The sequence below is a fragment of the Squalius cephalus genome, assembly GCF_949319135.1.
Source record: "Squalius cephalus genome assembly, chromosome: 23".
NCBI lineage: Eukaryota > Metazoa > Chordata > Actinopteri > Cypriniformes > Leuciscidae > Squalius > Squalius cephalus.
The window spans coordinates 15,134,787-15,145,121 of record NC_137144.1 but is presented as its reverse complement, the minus strand read 5'-3'; the positions used below and the strand labels follow the sequence as shown (position 1 = coordinate 15,145,121).

Here is a 10,335-nt window from a genome sequence, read left to right as displayed (position 1 = left end):
ACGTATGTGAAAATTATTTCAAAATTCCCCACAAACAACAACAATAATAATAATTAATATAATTATTATTTATATATCTGTCCGTGATCTTAAATGTTTCAGATTTTTTTGAACGCAGCAGCTACACAACATGACAAATTCAAAGTCCTTCTCAATACAAAAGCAAGATATAAACGAAGATCATCGGATCTTTTTTGTTATTAAATAGCCTACGATTTCATTATACACAGCTGTTACAACATTTGCGTAAATATATGTGTTTGGCAGGAATAACGACAAAACGCTGAAGTTATATAATGACTTTTATTTTGAAGGACACAAAGTCAATCAGCCATTTGGAAAGAAAGAGCGATCAGTTGTTCTTGTTCCACACACTCAGGGCTGAGATTGAGCGGAGCTCCATTACTAACAGCAGTGATGGGGAAGAAGACTCGCACAGGCACCGGCAGGAGAACCATATTACAGCTCTCACCGCCCGGGCCGAACCGCAGCGCCACGGGAGCCGCTAGAGAGGACGGGGGCGCCTCTGGATCTGAAGGTGAGAGAGAATTGAGATCACTAGACATTATTCAAGTCGTATAAAGTCTAAGGTAGAATCAGATAACGTTAACGTTACACAAAACATGGAGCAAGACGAAACCATTTTAAGAGAAACACGCCTGTGGAAAACGGGTTTATTTAGTAAGCTACGTTAGTTAGCTTACATTTGCGTCATTTGGCTAACGTTAATCATAATAAAACATATGATATTTGTTTTGGTATGAATTAATTTTTTAATAATCACAGACAGACTGTGTGGTTCAGTTCATACCTTTTGAATAGCCGTTTGTCAGGGGTTAGCTTTAGCCACAATGGTAACGTTACCGATGAACCGAAAAAATTGCCTGCTGATATAACTTGTCAAGCTGGTTATGACGTAAACAACATAAAATAATCCTTAACAATTTACTTGTATATATTAAAGAGGAGTGTTTCTTATTTAAGAAATTTATAAGCCGCATTTGGAGTTAGCAGCTTCAGACAAAGCGTTAGCCAACATGCTAATTCACCCGCACTAGGACAACTTTGTTATAAATGTTTAAAAAATATATATTTTTTATTTTTTTACAAACTGGATGTTTCCTTTTGTAGACGAACCTGAGGGTAACACAGACGGGCAGAGAGAAGTTAATGTAGTAATGAAGACACCAGCTGTGAAGGCCACACGTAAGTTATACCAAATTGTTGTCACTACATAATATAACCAATGTGTAGAATAATATTGCAAGAATACATATAATGTCACACACACACACACACATATATACTATTACATGGGTTAAAGAATTTGAATCTAATTTTCTACAAATATCCTTGTATTTGCTCTGTAGAGGGTTTATCTCTGCTTGGAGCTTATGAAGACAGTGAAGATGAAGATTCGGCGGAAAACACCTCGACTGTCACCAAGGCAAAACATAACCAGTCTGCAGACATTGACAGCACACTTGCAAATTTTATGGCGGTGAGTGAAGTCATGAGCTACTTGTGCCACTATAGGGTTAATTCACAAAATTGAAAATTGTCATTGATTACTTCCTTACCTTCATGTTCTTCCAAACTCACACAACTTTATCTTCGGTGCACCATATTTTCTGTCCCTATGTTGAAAGTCTATACACCCAAAACTCTTGATGCTTCAAAACGTTCATAATAAAGTGGTGTAATCAAAGTCTTCTGAAGAGACACAACTGCTTTATATTTGGGCTGGAATGACGCATCAACGTAGATTACATAAATTAGTCGATTTGGGTAGAAATCATAGATTCGTCATGCTGTTTATTTTCCCCAATGATGGCGGCTCCCAGGCACGCTGAAAATCAGCCATTATTACACAAGTTTTGAGTAACATGAGAGTGAGTAGGAAGAAGAAACCCTTTAAGACCAGACATGATGACTTATGACTTATCTTTAAAAAAATCTTTTTTTCTATCAACATGGTTTATCATTTGTCTTCCCCACAGGAAATTGATGCAATTACGACCCAACCAGCCCAGACATCTGAATCGGGGACAGAGGCAAGCGCACCAGCCCCAACTCCTCCTCGCCCTGAGCCCAAAACAGACCAGCAGACTCAAGAATTTCAATACAACACGCAGTACTCCCTCGCAGGAGGTACGTTTTGTAGTTGACTGTGTAGGAAACCAAACCAGAGTATAAATCTCAAAATGATTCAAAACGTGAGAGCTAATCCGTGTTTTCTTGTGTTCGGGGATGTTGTAGCTGGGTTGGAGATGGGTGATTGGCAGGAAGTGTGGGATGAAAATACCGGCTGTTACTACTACTGGAATACTCAGACCAATGAGGTGGCCTGGGAGCTTCCGCATTACCTGGCAGACCAGATGCAGGGTCTACATTACACTGGCAGGCAAGTGCAGCAAAACCAACATTTATATAAATATTAAATTGAATATAAAATTGTTAATTATGTATGTTGCAATATTATTTTATTTATATACATACATGTATGTATGTATGTATATATATATATATATATATATATATATGTATGTATGTATGTATGTATGTATGTATATATATATATATAATTTTATTTTAAATTTTTTTTTTAATTGTTTATTAATATTTTATGCGTTTTATATATTCATTTTGTTAGTATATAATATATTGTTAATAATGGAGAATGCAGGAAAAACCCTGTGTGTGAATATACTTATATATATATATATATATATATATATATATATATATATATATATATATATATATACATATATATACATATATATACATGCATACACACACACACACACACACGTACATATGTACAGTATATAGGAATTTTATCATGTATTATATATATATATATATATATATTACTCTTAGTTGAAGTGATCTTAGTTTAAATATGTGTGTATATATTAATATATATATGTATTTATCGTGTATTTGATGTATTCATCTTACTTGGAATGTTATTTTCCACAGCTCATCTGTAAATGGCAATGGTGTTGCACATCATAGCAGTTATACTGAACCGCCTGTTGCAGCTGCACCTGCACCTGCACCTGCATCTAAGAGAGAAACCAAAAAGAAGGCAAGGAATTTTTTTGCAACTTTCCTCTTCATTACATGGGATGGGAAAACTACTAGAAATTATTTTATTTTTACAGTTTGAAGAATGAACAAAAAAGGTGGTTGGCCGCACACTGATCCACTCAAGACTAAAAGTCTACAAAAATATTTTTTATTTTATCAATTGCATCGTGCAAAAAAGTGCAAAGTGCATGCGAGTTAAAACAGAGTAGACACAAGCAAACGTTTCAGCACATTGCTATCTTCAGTGCTTTGGAGCACTGAAGATAGCAATGTGCTGAAATGTTTGCTTGTTTTGCTTGTGCACTTTTTTGCACGATGCAATTGATAAAATAAAAAATATTTTTGTAGACTTTTAGTCTTGAGTGGATCAGTGTGCGGCCAACCACCTTTTTTGTTCATTCTTCAATATATCATTGGCTCTACGCACCTGTAGTACAAGGACCTGCAGTACAAGAACTTTTTTTCTGTTTGGAGCGCTACATATTTTTATTTATTTTTATTTTTTTATTTTTTACAGTTTGGTCATTGGTGTAATTCTTGCTCTATCCTCACAGGAAGTTATCGAGAGTGTTGTGGCTTTGACCAGCGAGGAAGAGGAGAGGAGAGGAGTGGCAGCTACTCTTCTTGCTCCTCTCATCCCAGAAGAGGTGAAGGAGGCAGAGGAGAAGTGGAGAAAGAAGGTGCTGGCCATAGAGGAGACCGTAGAAGCGGCCCAGGAACTAGAAGGAGAAGGCCCTCCGTCTTTGGACTCCCCAGCTCTCCGGGACACGGATAGTCAGAGTAACCAGCGCAGCAGGAACCACTCAGCAGAGTCCTCCGACAGGGAGGAGGAGGCAGAAGAAGACACCATGGAACTAGAACTAGCACTAGAGAGGAAAAAAGTGAGTTGCATCATTAGAAAGAACTCATTAGTCTATATTATATGAATATTCTGATTATGAATACCTCATGTAAACATCTTGGTCTAATTTTCATAAGCCAGTATTGTCAATGAATTAGTATTTTATTACTTCAAATATAAGGTTTCTTTTTTGAAATGGTGATATTGAAAGTTTGTTGTTCTGCAGGCTGAGCTTCGTGCCTTGGAGGAAGGTGACGGCAGTGCCGGTGGTTCGAGCCCCTGTTCTGAAGCTAGTCAGGATGGGCCTCGTAATTTACTCTTGAAGAAGAGCAAATGGAAGACGGCCTTCATCCGTGCGCCAAGTCCTGACTCGAGCAGCCGGGGCTCGGACAAGGCGGGATGGGCCACTCCAGAGCACTCAGACAATGGTAAAGATTCGCAGGAATAACTGAAGTTTGGAAATGATTTTGATTCACAAACTTGTGATTCGATTCTATTCAATATCGATTAATTTGGATGTATATCAGGTACACTACATGGCAAATTTTCTCAGGAAAAAAAAAATCTCAACTAATTAGTACTGTAAACCAAACATGGATTCAGTTGGTACTACATTACTCTTAATATTGAAGGTTAAATAACTGATTTATATGCAAACAATTAAATTACACATAAGGACATTTTTATCGTAATAAAGCTATAAGACTAACTTTATTATTACAGAATTATGTTTCTACTCAAAATTGTTTTTTGAAATATAAACATTTAAAAGGTAGCTGTCATAAACATTGATGGATTTATTCAAACATTCATTAAATATTGAAGAACAGTAAAACATGTAATATAGTGCATAGTATATATTTAGCAAAATGCTCCTCTAGATTCTTTTTTTTTTCTAGTTTATGGTCACTGAATGGCTTTTCTGAGGTAAATGTAATACACGTGACATTGTTTATTGATGTCTTCCCGTGGTTGAAGCACTGATTGAGAGATTACATGTGACGTGATAGGGATTCTGGTGAGTTCTACTGCATCTTTCAACATACCTTCTGATGTTCATTAATGTTTATTTCGTGCTGTAACTAGTAGTAAAGAAGAAGAGATGATCAGTTCACGTGCCGCTTCGCTTGAACTGAGGTGGCAACAGCGATTCGTCACGCCACAATAAAGAGCGCCAAAGCGGTATTTATTGTTTGAATTTCATAAAATGGACAGAATTTGAAATCAGAGACTTTGTTTCATATCAACAGTAACAAAGCACAACGCTTATTGCGATTTATTGAATGGGAGGCACGAAAGCTCTGTTCATTCATCACCTGAAAACAGCAGACTAAAAAAGATTGATTCTTGGGATTTAAGAATCGATATTGGTTCATAAAAATGAGAATCGATTGAAATCGAGAAATCGATATTTTTAGTAATTAACCTGACAGAAATTAGGTTTTGTACATCGTGAATGAATGAGTGACTTACTGAACCTTTTGCATTTCAAGCACATTCCAAAACGGCCGAGAAGCAAGGAGAAGAAGATGAAAAGGAGAAGCCTGTAACCAAAGCTCTTCAGAAGGAAGAAGAGGACCTCAAGGTATTTTTGATACACGTCCCTGTTCTTATTGTGCGCAAATAAACTGTGCACATTACTGGTTTTTTTCACAATCTATTAGGGATGCACCAATAATTATATATATTTGAAAGCCGATAACCGATATATTGGCCGATAAATCTAAATCTAAATTTTTATATAATTTAGGGAGCCTGATTACAAATGCAAAAGTCTCACCATTAAAAGCCATGTCCCAAGCACACAATTATAATGTTCTCGTTATAATTTTATGTAGCTTAAATGGCAGACTGGCTTGCTGCTGTATTTTTCTTTTTTGAAGTGATTCTAATCATATTTCAAGCAATTTAAACCATCATGGCGAACAGTGCGCATCTGGAGTGTCTCAGCCGAAGGAAATAATCCATTATCGGCTTTAATATATTGGCCAAATTTTCTTATTGGGCCGATAACAATTTAATAAAAAATGTTTATGAAAATATTGTACATCCCTAGAATCTATCGTCAATGTAATGGCTTACTTAAGTTTGAGGTCAGCATCATTACTCCAGTCTTCAGTGTCACATGATCCTTCAGAAATCATTCTAAATCTGCTGATTTCTAAATTTAAAGAATGCACTACTATGAGAAAATGAGCTACAAATTACAGTTATTGGTAATATGAAATGTCTTGTGACAGCATTGGTCTTTATTAAAAGTTGTCCATGTCGCCTGTTTTAGTTTCAGATCGGAGAGCTTGCCAACACACTCACCAGCAAAATGGAGTTCTTGGGAATTGACAAGAAAACCATTTCGAACTTTCAACTGCTGTTGCTGCAAACGGAGGTAAGAAAACACAGACAATAAGCTCACAAGCGCAGTTAGTTGTTTATGCTTCCGATCCATGTATTGAAATGGCCCTTCGACTTGTTTTCCTTCCTCCAGACGCGGATCGCAGACTGGCGAGAGGGCGCTCTGAACGGAAACTATCTCCGGCGCAGGCTGCAAGAAGCCGCCGAGCACATAAAACATTACGAACTTAACGCCACTCCCAAAGGCTGGTCCTGCCACTGGGACAGGTACGCGCTCCTTACCTTTCACATCCTTATCACTCCCCCTCCCTAAAAGTCCCCCTCCTCATGTGACGATTGACACTGCCTCCGCCGCTATGACAAACGCGCGACTGATTTGCACTTGGTTGTATTACTGGGGAGTGTTTACGAGCACGGATAAAGACAGAAGGTAATCCTGATAAGGGAGCGTCTCTAAAGCGCCAGCCTGACCACCAAAGAATTGGGCCCCATCTCTTCCCCCTCAAAGTCAGTCAAAAGGGTTAGGAAGGTGGTTGCGCGTGCGAGAGCTTTGAACTTTGCAGGACTGCCCCCAAAATGATGGGAGAAATGAGTGACCATGTGGAAGCAGCGTGTCACACGAGCATCAGTAAAGGAAGACGATGCCTTGCCTTCGGAGCCTGAAGGTCAGACCAATCTATTTCATTGTTTTACTGGATTTCTTTTCCATGCTCTATTGATGATTGTTAAATAAAAATGTTGTCTTTTACCCTCTGTTAAAGATGCCTGCCTTAAGGCATCTAGCGGAGGGGTTTTGTCACTGTCAGTGTGAGTATTGCCATGATTTGTAACGATGTTGGTAACTTTTCAGGATTGGAGATTTCTCTATTTTTTTTTGCCATGTTTTTTCTTTTTCTTTATTTTTTTATAGAGATTAAGGTGGGTTCTTTATTAGTGCACCCATTATAATCTGGTTTCTCCTCTGGGCTCCCAATGAAGCCCAGTTCAAGATTCCCTCATTAGGGAACTAGAGCCCCCCCCCCCCCCCCCCCCCCCTTCCCTTTGACTCTCCAAGGGTCTCACGACCTTGAAATCAGTTGAGGGAAAAGTTGCTAAGACGCATCTGTGTGTTTGTTTCTCCACCTCTAGAGAGCACAGGCGGTACTTCTATGTGAACGAGCGGACCAATGCTTCCCAGTGGGAGTTTCCAGTCGTGAAGGAGGAAGAGGAAACCAAGCCGCCCCTGCCGCCCACAGCTGCAACTGGAGATACAAGCCAACCTTCTGCAGAGACCGCTGGTGCTTTAACAGGTCAGGGTTGTTGGTCATGACATCTTTACTTAAAAATACATTCGAAATTCTAATTATACATACAATGACTTGAATGCACCTCTTTCATGATGAATAGGTTTTTAGATTCTAATAATGTTAAAATCACCAATTGCATAGGCTGCAGTTTTAATTAAATATATGCACTTCATGTTTCAAGTGTCATTTTACAGATTTATCTATCTATCTATCCTATCTATCTATCTATCTATCTAATCAAAAGTTTTTGTTTATGTTCGTATATATTATGAACACACACATACCTTTTTTTATCATGGCAAAGTAACATAATAAACATGCTTGACGTATTATGAATGCTCTTTTTTTTAATTTACAGGAACTCCTTTAGAAGTGCAGTCTTATTGGTTGGCTCCCCAGCCTCCTCAGCCACCATTGCCTCCGCTTCCTCCAAATGTCCCGCCCCCTCCACCTACAGAACAACCGCCTCCCCCCCCTCCACCACCTGAATCTCCACCTCCACCCCCTCCACCACCCCTCGAGGATGACGGAGAGATCGAGGAAGTGGAGATGGAGGATGAAGACTCAGAGCCTCCGGCTCCTGGAACAGAAGAGTTCAAGGTCACTTTTTTTATTTGTCTTGAGTCAAGATTGTTTAGCTTGTGCTTTAGTGCAAAGTAAAGCTATACGTTTTGATGTCTCTTCCTTAGGCGGCTGAAGCAGCAGCATCTCTGGTATCTGCAGCTAAAGCACAGAAACGCAAGGCCCCAGGCTCAGTCCCGCTGCCCAAAACTGTCACCATCGGCAGCAGCGCCATTCTTTACACTCAACCCATTGCCACAGCTGGTAAGAATAAATTACTTTTACACATTACATCAGTATTTTCAAAAAGTCCTGTCTTGTGGCAAGATGTTATTCCTCATGTTCCTCTCGTTCTTTCACAGCCCCACTTCTGGTTGGTAATGCTTACTGGGGTATGCCTGCTACAGTTGCACCTCCTCTGCCTTCAGAAAGCATAGTCCCACCAATGCCAGCCCTGCCCCCCCTACCACCCCCTCCTGCTCCACAACCTCCCAGCATCCTGGAACCCATAAACAAAGTCCTTACAGATAAAACCAAGAAACTAAAAAAGGAGAAGGTAGGTGTTTTCCTGTTTTTGAGTTTCTTTTGTTTTTGTTCATTTTATTACTTTTTTTTAATATATATATATATATTCCTTATATTTTCTATATTTTTCTACGATTTTAGAAAGAATTAATGGGAAATAATTTGCTGTGATTTTATTTTCGGAAAGACAAAGAAGAGCAAGACGAAGATGCCGTCCCTTGTAAAGAAGTGGCAGAGCATTCAGAAAGAGCTGGATGAAGAGGAGAAGACGAGCTCGAGCGACGAAGATCGAGATCAGCTCAACAGTAGACGCATCGAGGAATGGAAAGTGCAACAGCTTTCAACGTAAGTTTGAAGAATCCAATGCCAAGATTATCTACACACATTTGAGAGAAAATACAGATTGTTCACGTACTTGTCTTTTTGTCTTCATTTGCAGAGGGAAGGCTGGGAAGAACGCTAACTTTGAAGCACTGCCTGAAGACTGGAGGGAAAGACTGTCAAAGAAAAAAAGAAAGATGCAGAGTTCATAATATCAGTCTTGGGCTAAACTGCATTTTGGCGTTGTGTCTCACTTACTAAGCTTCAGTGGACTTTGAATGTTTATTTTTGATATGCGCACATTACATGTCGGAGCCTATTTTAGGTAAACTTCGTGCTGTTAAATTCAAATGCATCATCTTGTGACTCTAAGGTATACTTTGTCCAAAAGTTATTTTAAAGATGCAGTGAACTTGAAACCAGGTTAAACATGTACAGAATTTTTTGTTCTACTTTTTTTTTTTTTTACCCCAACCATGAAACCTGTGCACGATTTGTCTATAAATTAAAACGTAGTGAAATCAATATTAAAGGACTGTTCCATTTCTTCAGTTTCTCAGAACCGTTATCTTACAAAAAAATGTATACGTTTTGTACAATATCAAGGGTGCGAACATCAGCTGTACATTTATCTCTGCTCTTTTACATTGCTGTAACTGTATCCAGCTAAGATTAATCTCAGATCAGACAAATTGACCACTTTTAACAAGACTTTCAGTCATGCTTCCAAAAAAAAATCATAGTTAAAACTTCCGGTTGTAAACTTCAATAGTTGAAACTTCTTGGCCACTCCATTGCACTTTAAAGTATGCTTCATATGTGAACTAACTATCTTTTTTTCCCCACTGATGTGTGATGAACAGTCAACTCAACAAAAATGCCATGTTCACTATGTCTTACTTTTAAATCTTGTGATGTTCAGTGTAAATGTTCCCTGAATTGGGGCTGTAGAGCCATTGGACTTTTTCTACATTGTAGATAATAAACTCTTTTTCCACAAATATTTTGTTCAAGAAACTGTTCTGTTATGTGAGCTGTTATCATTAACTAAAGCTATTCAAACATTTAAGTGAAATAAGATGTTAACAAAATCATTATCCCTTTAATGATTCTAAAATAACATTGAGCTGGTTATGACCCCAAGTTATGACCCAGTGCAAGAAACGTTATGCTTTATACTTTATAAAGCAAAATATTATTTTCCCCGTTATTTTATTTTACATTTACATATTATTTATCTAAAAACATTAAACAAATTGAAAGGAAAATATATTTCACAACAAGTTTTACGTTTTTGCAGCGTGCTTTACACAGGAAACGTGCGTCGTGCCCATGGCAACCGTGACACAAATG

General features: G+C 38.2%; 1 protein-coding gene across 1 annotated transcript; it reads left to right on the top strand.

Moving 5' to 3' along the window:
• The first annotated feature begins 320 nt into the window (after positions 1-320).
• fnbp4 (formin binding protein 4) lies at positions 321-9,981 on the top strand. The gene is made up of 17 exons (XM_079859732.1): positions 321-538; positions 1,132-1,206; positions 1,371-1,501; positions 2,001-2,151; positions 2,260-2,404; positions 2,986-3,094; positions 3,651-3,977; positions 4,164-4,365; positions 5,431-5,522; positions 6,219-6,323; positions 6,423-6,556; positions 7,418-7,578; positions 7,934-8,175; positions 8,265-8,400; positions 8,499-8,692; positions 8,849-9,006; positions 9,101-9,981. Exons 1-17 carry the CDS (start codon positions 418-420, stop codon positions 9,192-9,194), a joined length of 2,577 nt encoding a protein of 858 aa, XP_079715858.1. The 5' UTR covers positions 321-417; the 3' UTR covers positions 9,195-9,981.
• The last annotated feature ends 354 nt before the right edge of the window (positions 9,982-10,335 follow it).

Bases quoted from the DNA above. Each gene is read 5' to 3' on its own strand.
- fnbp4 (XM_079859732.1), top strand. From the start codon at position 418: ATGGGGAAGAAGACTCGCACAGGCACCGGCAGGAGAACCATATTACAG. The intron at 1,502-2,000 runs GTGAGTGAAGTC...TCTTCCCCACAG, and splicing joins CACTTGCAAATTTTATGGCG to GAAATTGATGCAATTACGAC. The intron at 6,324-6,422 runs GTAAGAAAACAC...TCCTTCCTCCAG, and splicing joins TGCTGTTGCTGCAAACGGAG to ACGCGGATCGCAGACTGGCG.